General features: G+C 41.9%; 1 protein-coding gene across 1 annotated transcript; it reads right to left on the reverse strand.

The window, feature by feature from the left end:
- Positions 1 to 826: 826 nt before the first annotated feature.
- Positions 827 to 19,004, reverse strand: UGDH (UDP-glucose 6-dehydrogenase). The gene is made up of 12 exons (XM_037391487.1): positions 18,824 to 19,004; positions 17,971 to 18,139; positions 15,533 to 15,634; positions 13,956 to 14,156; positions 13,673 to 13,870; positions 13,047 to 13,194; positions 11,733 to 11,827; positions 8,737 to 8,867; positions 7,884 to 8,017; positions 6,631 to 6,722; positions 6,427 to 6,537; positions 827 to 3,782 (listed from the first exon to the last, which is right to left on the reverse strand). The coding sequence occupies exons 2-12, from the start codon at positions 18,130 to 18,132 to the stop codon at positions 3,672 to 3,674; spliced, it is 1,485 nt and encodes a 494-aa protein (XP_037247384.1). The 5' UTR covers positions 18,133 to 18,139; positions 18,824 to 19,004; the 3' UTR covers positions 827 to 3,671.
- Between the last annotated feature and the right edge of the window lie 1,033 nt (positions 19,005 to 20,037).

Below are 20,037 nucleotides of genomic sequence, written 5' to 3' on the forward strand. Positions count from 1 at the left end.
TCTTCCTTGCAATCAGGAAAACATCAAAATGAGCTTTGGTAACATGATTTCAAGTTGACACAGACACTTTAAAAGAATGAATAGTCTTTTTTAGCATCATTACATCAATCTACTACACTGTGAAGCATAATTAAGTGTTATGCAGCTGACTAGAGAACTGCTGCATCTTCCAGTGACTTCACGTCTTTAGGCTAAACAAAGCCAGAGCGTTCATTGTGAGAATTGTAAGTTTTCTTCCTACTTGATCAGTAATTTAATATCGGTGTGCCCTTCATTTAAAAGATGTCAAGTACTTACACTTCTTTACTACAAGATATGGCAACTAATTGCAGATGTTCAACTTGCAATAGTAATTCTCAGCTTGGAATAAAAAAAAAGCAAGGAATGGAAACTGACTACAGTATTCCTAAGTCAGATAACCCATTAAGCTCTCCTGAATTGTTTTACAATTAATTTCAAACTTTAGCTGAGCACCACTATAAATTCCAGATCAACAGAAGAACCTCAAGTGATAGAAATGTAAACTTGCTGGCCAGTGGAAAAATCTTACCACTAACTGCTCCTATACTAACTGGTCTTGGTCAAAGATGCATTTGTTCTATTCACTTGCAGTATTTCTTGGCTGTCATATGCCTGGAACCAGACTTAAGTTTTAGAAGTTCAACACACACAGTAGAAAAACAGTTCATCTTGCCTGGCATTTACAATTTGTCTATGCACATCTTGGGTAAGAATTTATGCAGTCTGTACCATACTATTCATAGGCTTGTATTAAAGATTGATTTGCTTCAGCTGTTGTATTCACATTTTGCAGTGAAAACCAGTGTTACTGCAGGTTACATTTTATTAAGAACCCCATAAAAAGAATTTCAGAGTACAGGACTCCATTACTCACATTACACAATTCTCACCAAGAATTACACGCTGTAAGATCCCATAGACAAAGACTCCATAGCATTAAAACTCATCCCTTACATGTACTACTCAAGCCTTCAAAGCAGGAATACAAGTCATCTCCAATTCTTATTTCCCTGGAACTGTACTCTGAGGATGATTGCTTATGATTCACAGTACTGCAAAGCTTCTGAAGCTTGCTCTTTTGGCCTGTGATAAAATTCTTTTGCATATATGCAAGGTAAGTATTACAGTATCCTGAAGGCGTGCTCCACCAGATGTTCAGACTTGATGCATCCCACAATCCCAGTGTCTCAATAACAGAATGCAACCACCAAGAAACTAAGTAAACCTAAACAGACTCTCCAAGAAAGCAAGGGAAATGCCAGTACTGGTTTTACCCCTTGTTGTTCTTCAGAAAGGATCTGCTGCTCCCCCTTTCCTAAGAAAGGGAAGTTGGATTGATCCTACCGTAAGGAACCTGCCCACTCTTTATCCTCATGATTAAGCCACAAGTCACTATCCAGGCTTTGACCAAGTCTGCAGGAGAAACAGAATAGGAACAGGGGTATGGCACTTAGTTCCTTCACCTCCTTGGGACAGCTTGGGACTAGCAGCACCAGGAACACCGATCAGCCTCACACATTCCTAACAGAAGCAACACTTCACACAGTTTAACGGTTCATGTATCTGCTTCAAACTGATGAGGGCAGGTCCCATACAAAGGCACCACTGTCACAACTGTGTGCATGTTTCTGAAAAGCATCCCGATTTTATGAAGCCTCTACTCACCCTCCCTGTTAAGGCATGCCCTGAAGCAGTGCTGTGCTACCCTGAACACAGTTCAGGACAAGACGTCCTTTTAGCACAACTTCTCAGTACCCTCTTCCTAATCCCCAAGGAGAAACGGCCAGTCTGCCCTCACAGGTGCTATGGGGGCAGAGGCAGTCAAGATGCCTACCTGCAAAGACAGGGTGATCTATCAGTTGGATTACGACACTTATGAATACCTCGACTGTACCACAGTGTTGTCCCTGCTCTGCACATGTTGTATGAAAGCAACACTAGTGAACTGGAAGAGATGGCATGATGGAAGATGACAGTTTGATTTGAAGCCCCCATAATTCCCACTCACTGAGTGCTCCTCACAGAAGATCTTTTGATAGGACAAAAAGCCTGAGGCGTGTTTGCCCGAAGTGCTGAGTGACTGCTGCATAGTAAGTCCCTACATGGAAGCCATTAACAGGCAGAATCTGAAAGCATCTGGTTCAACAATACAGCCACTTCAGTCAGATAACACCATCTTGTATTGTCTACCCAAATTGTTATCCAAGTTCCTTACATCTTCAAATGTTTGTCCTAAAGCTTAAATTGTGTCTGTTTCTGTGGGTAAGTAATTATAAGATCGCTCATGAACAGAGCATATGATCAGTGTCGTCTTGGTGAACTACTGATACACCATACTTGGAGGCACACCTATTAAGTTCAGAAGCTATGTGACTAGTTACAAGATAATTCTCTAACATCCCATCACTACATTATTCAGCTAATACATATATGCCTTCTAGTCCAAAAACTTCATGGTCCATCTTTCTCTGTCCTCCCCTCCATTTTACAGCCCGATGCAACAAGCCAAACAAACTCTGTCGTCCAGGATTTTAATAGTACTGGCCAATTGAGAATAATAAAACCAAATAGAAATAAAATAATAAAGGCAAAAGTATCAAGATAACATAGGAAGTATTAATTCCTGCTAATTAAATGAGGTAGCAAGCTGACTAACTTATGGGACTGAATTTTTATTAATTTCTTAACAGCAGAGTAATTTTTGCAGATTCATTAAGGATGCTGCTTTCAGATTAAGTATGTGAGCAGAAAGGAAGGAAAAAGATAACCATCAGGTAGCTTTGAAGCCAGTATTTGCTTTCTACTTAGACTGACACCAAATTAATGTAATACTGCTTAAATTTAGTGTTCAAACAAGCAGAATGCTCCTCTGCTGAAGATGGGTTGTATTGCTGTAACTTAGGGAAAAACTTGACCCAGGAATCTGATTAGATCAATAATTTACGTGGCTGCACATGGAATGTAGGCAAGAAAACTAAAGAATCAAAAGTGAAGATCTGCCAGTGGATATCAAGTCTATCACTTAATGACAGTGGACTAGCAGCTATAGATGCCTGCAGAACTATCTGGCCTCCCACCAGATGCAGTTTAGACTGCTTCGGTGCCAACTGATCCCAACCAGGATCGAGGTATTATTGTTACAGTCGGCTCTATTTCAGGCCTCAACCCAAATCCTACCAAATGCACTTAGAACTTATCTTTTTACTTCAGTGCCAGTTAGTGCAAGCATTTAACTGGGCAAAGAATCACCCCAAAAGAAAGTGAAAAATTGATGAGAACAAAGTTCCTGATCACTGTCCATAACTGGACTAAAGTAAAAAGATATTCTATTTCTTTTGCTTTCATATCACTTGAAACATTTAAAGTGCAGTTTAGGAACATCTCTGGAAGCAGAAGTCTGCAGTTTGAAGGTAACTTTTCCACTTAAAACATGATTCATTATTAAAAACAGGTCTGCACCATCTTTAGTAACAAAAAAAAATTGCTATAAAAATAGAGATTTGAAAATAGACTGAATTCAAATGTACCAGGTACCGTTTCTAGTGTAAAATTGGTTTAGTTTATGAAAAATATCTTTCCTTAAAAAAGTACAGGCTTACAGTTATTATCACTAAGAAGGTCCACAGAATTCCTTCAGTACCTATTAAACATTATACTCTAGGCTTTTTGACAGGTGGGTCCTGCAGGCTGAACTTAGGAATTTCACATGAAGAAGCAAAAGGAATTCTTTTGGCTGACACCTTCTTCCCAATTGTTTCAATCTGAAAGAGAAGACACATTTACCAAGTGAGTGTGGCAAGCTAACATAATTGTGTCAGCCTATGAGGAATCTACAAACTAAATCCAGGACCAAAACTACATTTCACAAATGCTACATTAATACCAGCCACAAAGCACAGTGTGCCCAGGGACAGTTCCTGGGATTGGAGTTGCAAAGAGTGTTGGGTTGTTTTTTTTTAATACAAAACCCCAGCCTTTCACAGGTGCCTGCTTTGCCTAAAGCTGCATGTTGCTCATTTGAGCATTCATGTGCCTCAGCTTCCATAGGACTATCAGTACAAATATCATAAAATGTTTCTGTGTATTTACAAAATGTGGGCTCAGCCTCCTTTGTCTAAAAAATCGTACCCAGTAAGTTAGGACAGAAGGCTTTCCCCCTCCATCATGTAGCATGTTGTTTTAGAAGCAACACAACTTTGAAGGGCTAAAGGCAGCCAGCTCTCTGTAAGGGAGAGCATGTAACAAAGTCAACACACACAAGCCAGGTACTGCAAAACTCAGAGGGCAAGACAGGTTCCCCTAATTTCTGTATCAGGCTAATTTAAATCACAAAGGACAGAGCTTGTAGAAGAACAGCAACAGCAGAACAGTTCAGACACCCAGTAAACAAGAAGAGCTGTAGCTTTCTTCTTGAGCAAGTAGTGCAGGTCAGAGGCAAAGCACCAAAAGACAAAATACTTCAACTATTTCAAGTTTAACTTAAGTTTGATCAGTACATTCTACACAGACCACCGAGTTAACTCTGGAGAGTTATTCAGTCATGCAGGCTGTATGTACCATATTTGCCCATAACAGCTTCAATTGACTGGTTAAATGAATTATACAAGCCTGTTCATGAACACTGTAGGTAACTGTAGTTCACGTAGGGGAAGAAAACATCAAGAGAGAAATCCTATAGCCATTAGGCAAGTAACCACAGTACTCAGGAGTACGTAGAATGAAACACAACTGAAACATGCATCTGATCTGGGTGGTAGATTTTGTTCTGATTGTGTCTGGCTGAGATGCTTCTATCAGATTATTCAGGGATTTGGTGATTGTAGTATTAGTCAAATTCTGTCTGTGCTAGAGTGCTTCAAGCCCTTCAATCAAGGCTTACTCTGCTTTCTCCACTTAAGACCCGAGCAGATTTTTTCCTCAGATCAGATATTGCTTTACCTAGAATTACAGAGCTTCACATTCCCATTTCCTGAATTAAGCTTCCACTGTGCAAACAGGTTATAATTGAAATTGTAGGTGTTTAAAGTTCTGAACTTCAGGTTGAAAAAAATTATAACAGATCAAATTCATAGATTTGGATTGTATATAATGGAATTGCAACAAGGGCAGTTAAAAAGACTGGGACCCTAAAAAAAATTAAATTTTGGGGTTGTCTTTGCAAGACAAAATCCTTTTTATTGTTTTATACAAAGAATACAGGTCAATTATTTAATGCCTTCGTAACAATATCCTGGATGAAAAATCTGGGTAATAAACCTGGACGGCAAACTCACAAACTGGTTAAAAATTCAACTAGAATTTCACAGAAGGAAAGTCACCCAAGAGCTATGAAATGCAAAGACACAGTCTCTGATTCGGAAAGTCTTTAAGCCACAGACTTCCGAAGTCCCTAGGAGAAGTTTCACATAGATTATGATCCGATACATAATTTGCTATTAGCTTAGCAAAATGCTTAAGTTAAGCATTTGCTTCAGGGTCCTCTTTGGTGTAAGCAAACATCATTGTTTTGATTTTCTGGCTGACATTAATCAATCATAAAGGACTAATCAATCATCTCCTCCAGCTTCCCATGTAAGACTTCAGCATTTCACAGACTTATCTTCAGATACATCTTTGTGTACCATGTTTTCATCACCAATGTCAGCCAGCCTTGTTGTGCAGATCTCGGGGAGAAAAGTCCAAATTACTCTTAATATTAAGTCTAAGTAGAGGATCTCACTGGCTGATAAAACATTTGTTACCTGCATTACACCTCGTCTGGCTTTAAGTCCCGTTACTGTCAATTTTAAATGCTGCTTTTTCTTTGGTGGTGGTAAAATAAGTTTTCAGGTAGGGGCTGTGGCACAAGCTATAATGTAAACCAAATGCTAAGCTCAGTCCTTCTGCTGGTTGGTAGCAGCAAAGACTGCAGGACTTGAAGAAGCTGCGAAAGGGGCTAGTTTTGGAATGAAATACCCTGCTGATTACCTAGAATGGATGACACTATTGCAGTTTAGCAGGTTTTTACATCTCATTATTCTGCATGATTTCCCCAGTCCAAAGAAGGGCAGAGTGGCATTCGGATGTTAGGTTTACAGTTGGACTCTGATTTTCTTAAAGGTCTTTTCCAACCTAAACCTAAAAATTCTGATTCCAAGGTATGCTTAGACTGCTGAATGTTGATGGCATAGTCATGGCATAGTCTCATGTAGCCTGGAATTTAACAAAGCATCAGTCTGAAAATAGTAAAATCATGGAGGAAGACAGCACAAGTGAAGAGACTTAAGTACAGATGTGTTTAGATTTAAATCCTCACCTGAAAAGGTTTTTTTCCCTTGGTACTTGGTCATTGCAGAGGGAGAGAAAGCAAGAAGGAACAGAGCAGACGAAAAGAAACATAAGCAGCAGCACCACCCAGCTGATTACCTGGAAGCCAATGACTTGTAGCTCATTGTGAAGATCATCTAGAACTCTCCTACCATCAAAGATAAATGCAGGCTTCAGCATCTTCTTATGAATGCGTTCATAATCTAACTCCTGTAGAGGGCAATTAAAGCAGATAGAATAAGTAAGTAACATTAACACAACACTCCCTCTTTTTCTTTAATTTAAATTAAAGATCACATCTACCTTAAACATGTCCCATTCCGTGCAAATTACAAGGGCATGAGCTCCATCACAGGCTTCGTAGGGATCTTTACTGATAGTGACCAACCGAGACACTGCAACAGAAGGAAAATAAAGTTTTATTCCACACACATCTTTAGCATCAATCTGGTGCAGTCCTGGAAAATTAGTCTCCTTCTTTGCCCTACACAAACAAGGAATTTCAAGTCACTTGGCTAGAGATGCATTCTATCAAGCCATTTGTCACTTTGATTTCACTTATTTAAAAGCAGCTTGTACCTGGCATTTGGATAGTCAGAGCGCTTAAATGTTTGAAGTTAAGCATTCAAATTTTATTTTAATGGTCAACAGCATCTCTAGAAATAGAAGCTACTATGGAATGTTCAAATGCCAATGCTCAAAGGTCATTGCCTGTACAACAGCAGCACATCACAGTTCCAATTTAACACTCAGATCACTATAGATCACCTAAGACTACACACATGGCTCACTAGGGACTATGTTCACCCTCTGACTGCCCCAACAGCTGCCTAGAGGCAACCCTCCCCATCCCCTCTAATTCAAGGGCATGTCAAATAATGTATAGCCTTTACTCTTCTTCATCACAGCTCATCTTTCTCCATTGTCTATACCTCTGGAAGCCTGATCTACACTTCCTCCCTCATCCCCATTTTCCACTTCCCCAATAAGGAAAGAAAACAGAAATCCCAAATACCCCCTGCCTCTCCAAGAAATTTTAGTCATAGATGACTACTTAAAAGTCTTCTTGAATTTAAAGGAACAAATGAATTTAGAAGTGATATGGGGGAAGAGAGAATACTCTATAGTGAATTCCAGAATTACTTATTTCTACTTTAGATATGCAAGCAAGAACTAAGGAAGACAGGACTCAAGACAGAGGAGCTGACAGAACAGCAAACACTAGTCTTTCCTAATTCTGGACATGCTTCTTTCTCTTTCTTTTAATTATGCAGAGGGAAAATTCTTTGCATGTATTCAAGTTAATGTTTATCAAAAGAAAAATATACAAGAGTACAGAATTAGCATTTATCTATAAAATGCTATAGGGAAAGTGGGAAGAGTTACAGTAATCCTCTGGGCTATGGAAATCTTCCAATAAGCGTAACCGACAGCAGCACATCATTGCCATGGTGAAAATGTGAAAATGAGCTTATAGTGTCTAAACAGACCTTGTGTATTTTGAGAAGAGGCTGGAGAGGGAAGCGGCGAAATAAGTTTTAAATGAGCATTCTTACCTTGGTTATCTTCTGAGACACCTGGATGTGAGAGATCCAGGACGATCTGTTCCTTAGGTACTTTAGGATCATAGATGTGGAGCTTTGCTCCTTCATCCATTAAATACTTGCTAATGTAGATACTGGATGACTCTCTAAGGAAGTGAATCAATCAGTTAACAAACCAGGTGGCATATTCTAAGCAGCAAAAGTCTTCAAGTGTCTATAGACATGCAATGTCAAAGCCTTTATACCAGTTTTACATTAAACATCTTAGTGGTAATCCATGCCAGCAAACTTGAAAATCTTGAGGGACACCAAGGAGAGTAATTAAAAAAAAAAAATTAAGTTTACATCTCTCTTGCTGAATCATGCAAAAGAGATACTAAGCCCCAGGTCTCCTATTGACTATAATTAACAAGGCATCAAGCTTATAAGTATTCCCTACAAACTGCAGTTGGAGAGTTCTACCAAGTTTGAGCTTTACAGGAAACCAGGATTTACCACCTTGGGGAAGCAAAACTAAAACTTGGCCTTCACACAGCAATTTAGAACCAGTTGCAAAAATGTTTGCATTACATTCTCCACAGAAGAGAAGGACTCTGTCAAAATCTCTTCACTTATGCAAGTTAATAAGGACTAGAGTTAACTGCTTTAGCTTCCGGATTATTCAGGTGTGTTGTGGAGGTCAAAAATCAATTGTCCCACCCATTTAAGAAAGATCAATACTTATTACAAACCAATTCAGTCACTAACTGTTAAGCATAGATCAGATATGGGACCCTTATTAATGCAATTCAGCTGGGGGCTTCAGCTGCATAGCCAATGACAAGCATAGGGAATCCATGTTAGTGAACTGAACTCACTTTCTTACCTTGTGTCCCCAGTATCCTTTTTGAATGCAAACCCTAAAATAGCAATCTTCTTATCAGTGACAGTATTGAACAAACTGTCAATAATGCGGGAAGCAAATCTTCTTCTCTGGTAATCATTCATGTCTATTACCTGGAATTATGTAAAACATGATGGTACAGAAGGGAGCCATTTTAAGCTACACATAGATTCTATTAACAATCATTTAACAGAGGCTTAGAAGAGAAAGTTCAGTATTTTTACTCAGTATTGTAAATAATTCAAAGATAAATTTAGTCAATCTAGCAAATTCTGAGACAAATCCTATTTTAATCAATGACCGTAGATGCATCTAGACACATACTATCATACGTTATACAGTTTGAAGGCTAGGATTTTTTCAGATTGCTTTCTATTTTAATTCTATAACTTACTGTATTCTAGGCAGAAACATGGAAAGCAATTTCAGTGTGGAGTACTTGATGTCACCAGACCTACACTTCCTTACATTCCATGTATAACAACTGTGAGAACATGTTTAGCCTTTTTAATCCACACTGATTTCAGTACACAAAATTAGTGTGGTTAAGCCAGATTTAAGTACCTCACTTTTGTTATGACATGAAAGTGAGTTCACTCACTGATTGTTCCTGTACTTCCCTTCATCCTGCTTCATACTTTGATCTCCAGCCCTTAACACAGAGAGAGCACTGGATCACTAGCAGAATAGGAAAGGTATGGCATGCACTGGAAAGAACTATACTTCCCTCTGTTTTGAGGCTTTCAACGCAAATCAGGAGTTAACAGCATCAGCCTATTAAACAAAAGGTATAACTATATAACTACACAGTAGAAAGATACTGGCAAACCAGATTTCTTTGAGGAAAAGAAATAAAAGCAGTGAGATTTATGCAATTCAGTAGGGTGGTGACAGGGGAAAAAAGAAACAGCTGACAGGGTAAGAGGGACACATTTCTTCCTGCAGGTGCACTTCAAGGAATGAAGATTTCAGTATTAGAGGCCCTGTCCTGTCTAAAGGCCAGAGAGACTAACAGTTGGGGTTCTGGGGCTGCTCTGATCCTCATATCCTCCAGAACTTGCATTCTGTCCTCAGAACAGTCTGAGGTCTCCCATGTGCACACGATGCTGACATCTGACCTGAGCTGCTGACAGTGCAGTGCTCAGGGGTTCCCACAGTTGCTTATGCAGGTGCACGTGTGTGTATTACATGACTTGACCGGCGTGGGCTGAGGCAGACAGACCTCTGCAAGATGACAGTGCTCCGAGGAAGCAGAAGGTGCAAGTAAGGGTTGTACTACATAAGCACAGCATTTCACCCCAACTCTGCAGCAGCTGTTCTTACCATCTGATTTGTCCACAGCTTAATAAGCCATATAGAAACACCGCAAAGAATTACTCTCATACTCAAGTTTAAAGAGTATAAAAGCATTAAAAACACTTTTAATGTAAACAAACTAGTTTACAATACAACCTTTTAAGCTTTTGTTAAATTAAAACACACCTCCACACAGAGTAACCATTAAGTGTTTGTATGCCTTTGGGTTGCCAAGATACCAAGTAGGTTGCATTTTGAGAAGGACCCTTGTGATCTCAAAGGACACAGCCAAACCAATGTGTCTCTTTCAAGACACTATTAATTCTTCCTTACTCATCAGATTATCAGCAAGGTAACATGGTTAGTTCCCACAGCTCCTGCTGCTCCAGGGATTGTCTGTTGTCTGCTTACATCTTATTCTAAGTAAAAGCAGTAGTTATTGAAGCAAGTATAGGAACCTAGGGCTCCTCTTTCCTACTGCGCCAATCGCATTCAAGTCCTACACTGAACCAAACCTCTCTGGGATGCTTGCACAAGGTGCATGCAGTGTTAATCTTTTCACTGATAGGACTGCGAGCCTTTCCACCACGGACTAGACTATCCCAATGAAGTACATTTTTAAGGAAGATGTCAGTCTGAACCTCTTCAGAGGCAGACAGCATAAGACCCTTGTCTTCCTTGTCCCAAGCAATTAATGTGAGAGTTATTGTTGCAAGCAAGTAACTAGGCTGCTGACCAGCACCTGGTTGGAGCTTAAACTATGAACACTATGTAGAAACCCACTGGACATCACAGTTAATGCAAGAGGCTCACAGAAGTCACAGATAACACTCAGACTTCAGTGTTGATGTGGCACAACTGACCAATGATGGAAAAATAATTATGGGCAGGTTGTTTATTTGGCAGCAGACTGGGATGGAGGAAAACAAGGCAAAAAAAGGCTAGCCAAAAGGAAGATTTAAAAAAAAAAAAAAAAAGCTGCCAATAAGGTAGGCAGGTCATGTGCTTGGTGTTCTGGAGGCATCCGCTAGGCAGTCTTGTACTTGACCACCACAGCCTAAATCAGAACAAGCAGCCAATGCTGTTCTTTTGACCATACTGCCCATGTCAAAGCTGCTTCCTCAGTCAGGACTGGGAAGAGGGGTGAGATGCTTTCACTGATTAATAGTGAAAGAATTGCAAGTACAGACCAAGCATTCTGGTATCGCTGTGTTGGTTCTAGGCCTGAGAGCATCCACCTCTTCCCAATTATTCCTAACATTAGCCAGGGAAAAGCAATAACCATGTTTTTTTAAAAGAACAGCAAGTTCTGCGAGTTCTTTCAGAAAAGGAACTGTAGAAGTAGAGGAAAAGATCATAAGCTTTGAATTCAAAGTGGACAGAGATAACCAAGTGCAAGAGGAAGATATGAGTATAGACATGCTTGCGCTTCATTTTCTACTGCTACTTCTAGACAACTTCCCAATCCATTTGATCCAGGCAATTTAACTCACCCCCAAAAAAGCCTAAGCACCCACAAGTATCAAGAGTCGGAGTTAGGCTGAGGGCCCTAAAATGTAAATATGATCAAGGTTAAGGTATCTGCTCTTTAAAGCTGAAACACAGATTAGGTGGACAATGCTCAAAAGCTCAATGCTGAAGAAATGTCACCCCCTCAAAAAAAATTAGTGAAGAACTTTTACCTGTTGCCAGTAGCGGGCTACTTCAGGTAAGTTCAGTGCCTCACAGAGGTACACTAAATTCAAGACATCCTTCTGAAAACAGCTACCTCCAAACCCTGGAAGACAAAATGGTTATTTTATAGGTGACTAAGGTACTATTCTAACTCACTCTTTGGAATCAAGTAGTTTTTTGCAGTCATTGACATGTCATTGTCATGTAATACTACATGTCAAGTATTATGTTTCCTAGTCTTTTACTGCTAGCAAATTAAAATATTAAGACCCTCTCAAAAATTCAACTCCTGGGCCTACCTACTTTATCAGTTACAGAAGCCTTAAAATCTGCCTCAGGTCCCACTGAAGTAAATGGAAGTTTTAATCCAGTCTTAGAGCTATCTTATAGTATGTTTCCCTTTTTTTTTTTTTAGGAAGTGGGTGGAGAAGCTTCTGGGTTTGCTCTCCCCCTACCTACAGATATAAATTAGTATTTCTCAGAACAAGCATGTTAAGATCGTGTTCTTTCCTCCCCCACCCCCAAGTGAGTATTTGATCATTGCCAAGAGTCAAAGCTCACCACAGCTGACTAAGGGAGAACTGAAACAATTAGTAGAAGGATCCTTGCCCCCTAGAACTTTGCTCAGTAGAGTTCCAGAAGCAACACACTGTAGAAGGAATTATAACCACCTAATGGGGATTTTGTTAATGTATTTGCCATCTACTTTTCATTCTTGCATAGTCTCTAGGAGAGGTTATATTTAGTAAGGTTACTTTAAAGTCACTCTTTCTAGCATGAAGTCTGTGACCATACAGATAGGCTTTAGTCTTGTTCTGTAAGTCTGAAGGTTTGTGGCACTGATCACCACTTCATCAACTCTTACTCTAATAAATCTAAGCCAACTGAATTCATCCTACAAAACACAAGCTGCCATCAAGCATTCTGACCTAGAAGAACCTCCTTCCTCAGGCCACTGGCAGCAACTCCTAAACAAAATTGCAGCAGTTCCAACTGGGAAGATATCTTGGAGAGCACTATCATTAGTGATGCTTCAGAAAAATAAAGTTGCAGCTTTTCTTTCCTGTGTCCCACACAGGATAAACCATGCAGCCTGAACTCTCAGGTTTCAGACTGCCAGGGTCTAGAGCAACATCAGTCACAATGTTTTACCACAAAAACTGATTTATGCTAGTACTCTACAGCAATATTTTCACACACTTACACTGTAGAAGATTTTAGAGTATCAGATCACCTACTTCAAAGCACTGCTAGTAGACCTATTGCACTACTAAACAGAAGCCCAGAAGGGAAAAAAAAACACCCCAGGATTTTCCATTTACCAACGCTGGCTTTGAGAAACTTATTTCCAATTCTTTGGTCTGTTCCAATAGCTCTTGCTACTTCTTCAACATCTGCTCCTGTAGCTTCACACAGTGCACTGATTGAGTTAATGCTGCTGATTCTTTGGGCAAGGAAAGCATTAGCTGCCTGTAAATAAAAAACATAGTAAAGGGAACTTGATTTTTCCAGAAACCAAGATGCTGACAGACCAAAGGAAGTTACTAAAGTAATCCTTCCAGAAGTATCTATGCAACTCTTGCGATACAAAATGGTAACATAACCAGTTTAATACATAAATGCCAGTTAATGGAATCTAAGCAAAATAATGTAATGCTTAACAAATGCAGAATTTGAACCATTTTATGATGGCAACCAGCTTCTGGAGCACTGTAGATTTAGTAATAAGACAGCAACAAAAGTGAGAAAAAAATTTCATGAAAAGTTGGTGTCATCTATTAGCGCAGCTGAGATAATTGGAAAACATGAGTATCCTTTGACATACATATTGTGTACACCCGGCCGCATTTGTCTTTCCTAGCTGCTCTACTCAGTACCAGTGAACTGCTTCTGAGCTTTGTGTCACACCCTTTGCTCATTGCAGAAAACAGTGATGAGTAACACTAACCAGTTTAGAAAGTTCTGATGACCACGTATTGGTTGTGAGGATTTTTTCTTTGGGCACCCAATGCTCATAAACAGCACAAAGAGCACGGACAGCTTTCTGTCCCTCTGGAGAATCATCTCCACCAATAAGCACTCTGTCTGGGTTCTTGAGGTCCTTGATGGCTGTTCCTTCTGCAAGGAACTCTGGGTTAGACAGCACCTACAGGCACAGAAAAAAGAATAGCAGATAAAAGCCAAAAAGGAAACAGCAGCCTTTTAAGTACACAACTCAAGATTACACTTACCTGTAAATCCAAGTCAGGCTTCGTATTAGCATCAAATATTCGACGAATGCTCTCTGCAGCACGTACTGGAACTGTGCTTTTCTCAGTGACAATCTTATAACCATTTGAATTTTGTACAATCCTTCTTGCACAAGCTTCAATGTATTTCAGATCAGCTGCTCGGCCTTTTCCCATCCCATAGGTCTTTGTGGGAGTGTTAACCTAGTTACAAATACACAAAGGGGGAAGAAATGTTGCAGGTATCTTAACAAGAGGTACTGACAACGTGAAATTGTTAAGAATGACAGATTTTTCCATCCCAGATTCCAGCTTGCTTCTACCACAGAATTATTCTAGTTACCATATCAGATGAACAGCTACTAGCTTTCTCAATTACCCATTTTTGTCTTCTAAAGAAAGCTCCTTGGCCTCTATTCAAATAGAATTTAAACAAGAACAATTCATAGCAGCTCTGCAGGCTGTGGCGAAACTCAGTCCTTGTTCTGAAAACCCCAGTAATTTCTTCATGATTATAGCCAGCCACCTTTTGTTTCCTGTCCCATATTAGAAGTGCAAAAATTCACGAGAATCTTACAGCTAGCGAGGCAGTTGTACTTTAAACCCACTTTGCAGTGAAACCTAAATGTAGAACTGCTGAAATTGCTATACTGAAGTACACAGACAAAGCAACATGAGGGAAAACACGACATTTAGATTAAGACGGAGGGTTCTTTTCATTACAAACTGAAAGAAGAAGTGTTTTACATGTTGTTGCCACAACAGCATGGTTTAAGCCAAGGACAGGTAGCTATATATGGGCTGTATTAGTGGCAGCCATCCAGCCAAGTAGCATTTGTTTCAGACTTAATGAATGGAGAAAAATACTATCAGAAAGAGAGCTCTGTACTGACGTGCCCTAAAAAAGAAGGGGTCTCAAAAAAGAGGACTTTACCAGAAAACCCTCAACTGTGGCCTACCAAGATGAATAGCAGTTATTTCTTTTGGATTGCACATTACAAACAACCTTCTAGAATACAAAAGGTCACACTGTATGTTTGACTGGATAGTCTTCCTAGTGGTGACAACTGCTTAGAAATATTAAAGCTATAAAATATTAAAACTATCCTCTCTGTCATTAATACATGTTTTTAAAAAACTTCTAGAAATAAGTTATCTTTGTAACTCAATCAGTATATGATTTTGTATCCTTATATCTAGGAACCATACTAATATTATTGAAGTCCCATAGATTTCAATAGTACACTGCAATGACAGATCTGCACTACATTCTACTCCAAGACCACATACATCTAACCAAGCTAAATATCAACATTGTCATTTTTACTTAGAGCCTGCTCATTTGTCAGCTATTCTACTGGCTATAAGAAACAGATAAAAATAAAATAAAAAGCTTACTCAACACTTTCCACAGTACACAAATGCAAGGAGAAAACTGAGTGACATGACACTGCTTAACTGAATCTATATGACAACACAAAGACCTCTTCCTAACATAAGAGGAACATAATGATTTGATTATAAAGAGAAAAAAAAAAGACAAATACACATACACAATCACCTTGTCCCCCTAAACTTACAGAAATAAATACAAGATCAGCTTCTCTAATGGCATCATCAATACTGGTGGAAAAGAAGAGGTTTCTTCCTCGACAGGATTCTACCACTTCTTTTAACCCCGGCTGAAAAAAACCCAAAAAAGCAGTTAAGGTTAATGCAGTTAGAATAACAGTGAACTGCATGCCCAAACAAACAGCACATCATTTCAGATTAAAAAAAAAAAAAAAAAAAAAAAAGACTTCCCCTCCCTCCACCACCACCTCAGTCTGGCACTTTTTCAGTCTGCCAGATGTGAAATACAGATTCTGCAGATTTTACATAGTGAAAAATAGAGCCCTTTCTTATTCAAAACACCGTCTTGAAGCTTTCAGCCACACTGAATTGTTATTTGCACACCAAATTTTAGGCTCCAGCTATTCCTATGCTCAATTCTATTACCATGAGCAACAATTAAAGAAATACCTGTAAAGCTGTGTTAAGTAGATTCAAGAAGTTAAGTCTTGCATACTAGGCTGCAAACAAAAGAGGTGGTGCCAACTCTCCTTTTCCCTCAGCTACACATTCCACGATTCCCAACATCTAAAACTGATTCAGCACAAAAAAAACCCACAAAGAAATCCTCCACCAAATTAGCAAGCCCAGATACAGTGAAAGAAAGGCAGTGGAGACACACAGGAGATAAGACCACTCCTTTTGGCAACCATTCATCTTTGCACCAGATTAAGTTTACCATGGCACTATACCCGCAGTGTGGAAGAATCACAGGCACGATTTGATGACAGTCTTTCCAGACACACATACTGTGCTGTAATAATTTCCCTCCCCTTAACACCTCCCTCCACTCAGACAAAAGGAACAGGAGCTCATGTGCACATATGAGCAATCTTCTGTATTAGAAGGGTTTGCAAAATTATTAACCAAGATATAGTTGTCAGATAAAAGAAGCCTTTACATTTTGTTTGAAAAATAAAGTTACACATGTAACCTGGTGATCAAATCTCCAGCCTGGGCGACACTTATGACACATGATATACAAGTGCCAGGAAGGAGAAGGTTCACTGGAGGGAGATAAAGCAAAACAAAGCAGAAGCTTTCTTATGCAAGACATGTCTGCTGTCTCGCTTTATACTAAATACCTACTAAAAAGGAAAACAAAGGTCAGCACAGGCAGAACAACATGAGTTACAACCCATCATATGTTCCAACTATGGTCTTACTAGGATGTAAATAGAAAAGCAGCCCACTAGACAATTTCTGACACTGGGAACAAAAAAACAGAACAAAAACTACAAGAAAACCTCACTGTGCAATGACTCAATTTTACAACTGTCTGAACTAATTCTTGGCAGTTTTTGTACATTCTTTGTAAGCAAAGGATACCATTCCAGGAAACAGATGTTGTGAGTTTGTTGGTTTTGTTTTTTTTAAAAAACATGCCAAGACCAGCCCAGTCTAAGTGTTTATAGAAAACAAAGTACTTTCATGATCTTTATTCATGTCTCACCTGCTAATCTGAGCATTATACACATTTTCCTTTTAATATGTATGACAAAGGAGGCCCACTAATCTTTGCTTGGAGAGTCACAGTATAGGTTTGGTTTTCAGAGGAAAAAAAATACATTAGCGTTACAGTATAGACAGGATTTGAGAGGACTCATAGCAAAAAACCCAAAAAAACTTAGTACCAGGCAACATACTTGTCTGTGGGAATCAAGTGAAGACAAGTTTTCACTCCCATTTAAGAATTCAAACCTATAAAAACTATCTCACGAAAGAATGCACAAGACAGACCTATTCTTAAAGGGTAAAAAAAAGTAAAAAATAGTAAGCACTAAGACAAGCAAAATAGAAAACTGCTTTACAACATCCTCAAATTGAAATCATTCTGTGATGAAGGAGTGACCGAGTGAGACATTTAAAAATAATTTTTATCTGGCCTAGTCTTCCCAGGCCAGACTGGAAGTTTATGGTACATGCGAATCAAGAACACGACTGTCCTCAGCTTACAACATGGTTAAGACAGGCAGCACAGACTGGATTTTGGCAGTATCCAGAATGGGAATAAAGCTTATCGCTCAGTGCTACACTTTCATATTGTGCTGCAACACAGCAGATAATATCTACAACTGAGTAAGATGACTACGCTGTGATTAAATGGGGTCCCAAAAGAAAGTCAGCATGATTTAGGACAATTCACTACATAAACAGTTACATTCTTCCTTACTAGGCCCTTTGTATATAATCCCTGAATACCTGTCTGCCCTTGAATATGAAGTTATCCTAATAATCTGGTTTAATGAGCAGTAGCGGTAAGTAGCTGTTCCAGAATACTCTTTTTGAGGGACATCACTGTGCTACACTTATCAAGCTTCAGAAGTGGGCCATGTGGAAATGCCATGTGGCGGGGAGCAGCAAACAACTCTGGCTGGAAAAGGAGACAAGAGTGAGACAAGTTTACCTCATAGATGGGGAGCGTATCTGAATTCCAGGCATTTATTCTGGCCTCATTGACATCCACGACAGTAACTTTGATACTGGGGCACATCTGGGCAATAACACTACAGGTTGGCCCGCCAACATAACCAGCACCAATGCAGCAAATCTTCTTAATTTCAAACATGATTGCCCTAGGAAGGGGGTGAGGAAAGGAGGATGAGGAGTTACAAATAAAAACACTGGCCAGCGACTCAAGGTGATAGAAGAGAATTAATGATTTGAGGTTTTCTTATGCTGGCACAGGGAGGAACATTTTCTTGCAGCCGATCTCGGAAGGAGCGGCAGCAATCTCCCCCCACCCCGGGAAGGCCGCGCCGCCTGTCCCGCTCCCGGGGGCCGCGCACACGCCGCTGAGGAAGCGCGTTCCGCGGTCCCCTTGCGGCCACCCCTCGGCTGGGGAACCGCCGATGCCGCGACAGCCCCAGCCGTGAGCAGCGACCAGCGTACCGGGGGAGGTACCCGCGCCGGCCCCCGCCCTGTCCCCGGAGCCCCTCGGCCGGGAAAGGCGCGGTCAGCGTGGAGGCCGCGGCTCCCGCCTCCTCCCCGGTGGAGGGAGCGGGCCCGGGGCCGACCGCGCTCCCCTCGAAGCGACTCGGGCCGGGGCCGACGCCGACCCACCCCCCGGCTCCATCCCCGGAAGCCCAGTGGAAAGGCTCCCGCCAGCCGCGGCGGAGAGCGGCTCCCCGGCCGGCCCCCCGCCCCACGCTCCGGGGGGCGGCAGCTGGCGGGAAAGGCCACCGCCGCCCCAGGGAGCCGCCAGGGAAGGCGGCGAGGCAACCAGCGGCCGACACCGAAGCCGCAGCCCGGAGACTTACTGCGGGCAGGCGCGGTCCTGCCCCGCCGCCACAGATCGAGCCGGAGGGCTGCCGCGAGGATGCTCAGCCAGCTCGGACCGGCGCTCCGCTACAAGCCGGGCGGCGGCGGAGGCGGCTATTTAAAGGGCCGCCGCGGGGCCGAGGCGGCCGTTTCATCCCGCGGACGCCGAGCCAGGCCAGCCCCGCCTCCTCCCTTCCCGGGGGCGGGGCCGCCGCCGGAGCCCGCCCCGCCCCGCCGCGCCCCGCCCCGCCCCGCCGCGCCGCCGGCGAATGGGCGCAAGACACCTCAGGCGCCGCCGCCGCCGCGCAAGCCTGGGCGGGAGCGGGGCCGCAGGGACCCCGGGGCCGGCTGGGGTCTCCGCGGCCGGGCCGGGGCCGGGGCCTGGGCCGGGGCGGGCCCTGCCGCAGTGGCCCGCAGGGAGGGAAGAGTGGTGCCTCCTATGGCGCTCGCCGTGCCCCCGGCGGCCCCTTTCCGCATATGTCTGTGTGGGCGTTGTAACGCTGGTTCCCGGCGTTACTTTGGGGTGGTTTTGCGTCACGGCAGCCGGAGCGGTGGCTGGTGACAGTACCTCTTTGGAAGAGGTGTCTAAGCTGCGACCTGGCCCACACCCACCCCCCGAGCGCCACTGGAAGTGTCCCCGGAGATGCTGGAGCAGTGGGGAGCAGGGTGAACGAGCGCTCCCCCAGGCCCCACCACAAACGCTGCCTGCTCCGTGTGTCTGGCCTGGGCTCCCAGGAGGTCAGGTCCACTGGTGGGAAAGGGAGTTGATCACGGTGCCTGGCTGAGCTGTTCCCCTCCTCTGCCTCGGGGTGTTTTTATAGGATAAATTCATTTTGGTGGTCAAGTAGGCATGTGGGTAATTTCTGGTTCTTCAGCTGTGCTTGCTGTGGAACACAAAACTCAATTGTTCATCCTTTCTCCTTTAGGGAAGCGCAGTCTCAACAAAGATAAGTAAATAGAAACATGGCTAGATCACAGTAAAATAGGGTGTTTAAAGTCCATGTGCAAACATTGCCACAGTAAGGAAATGCGAGCTTTGCACTCCTTTGCCCTTCTGATCTGGGCACTGCCCAGGGATCTCTTGCCTAGTTGCATTAAAGTTCTCGGATACTTCTCTCGCTTTTCGTATAAACATGATGTTATTAGTATACTTCACCTGACTTTGGGAGCAGAATGGCTGTGAGAAATCTGCCATCTTTTCACCTCTGGTGTA

This window comes from Falco rusticolus, chromosome 1 (assembly GCF_015220075.1).
Source record: "Falco rusticolus isolate bFalRus1 chromosome 1, bFalRus1.pri, whole genome shotgun sequence".
In the NCBI taxonomy this organism is placed as follows: Eukaryota; Metazoa; Chordata; class Aves; order Falconiformes; family Falconidae; genus Falco; species Falco rusticolus.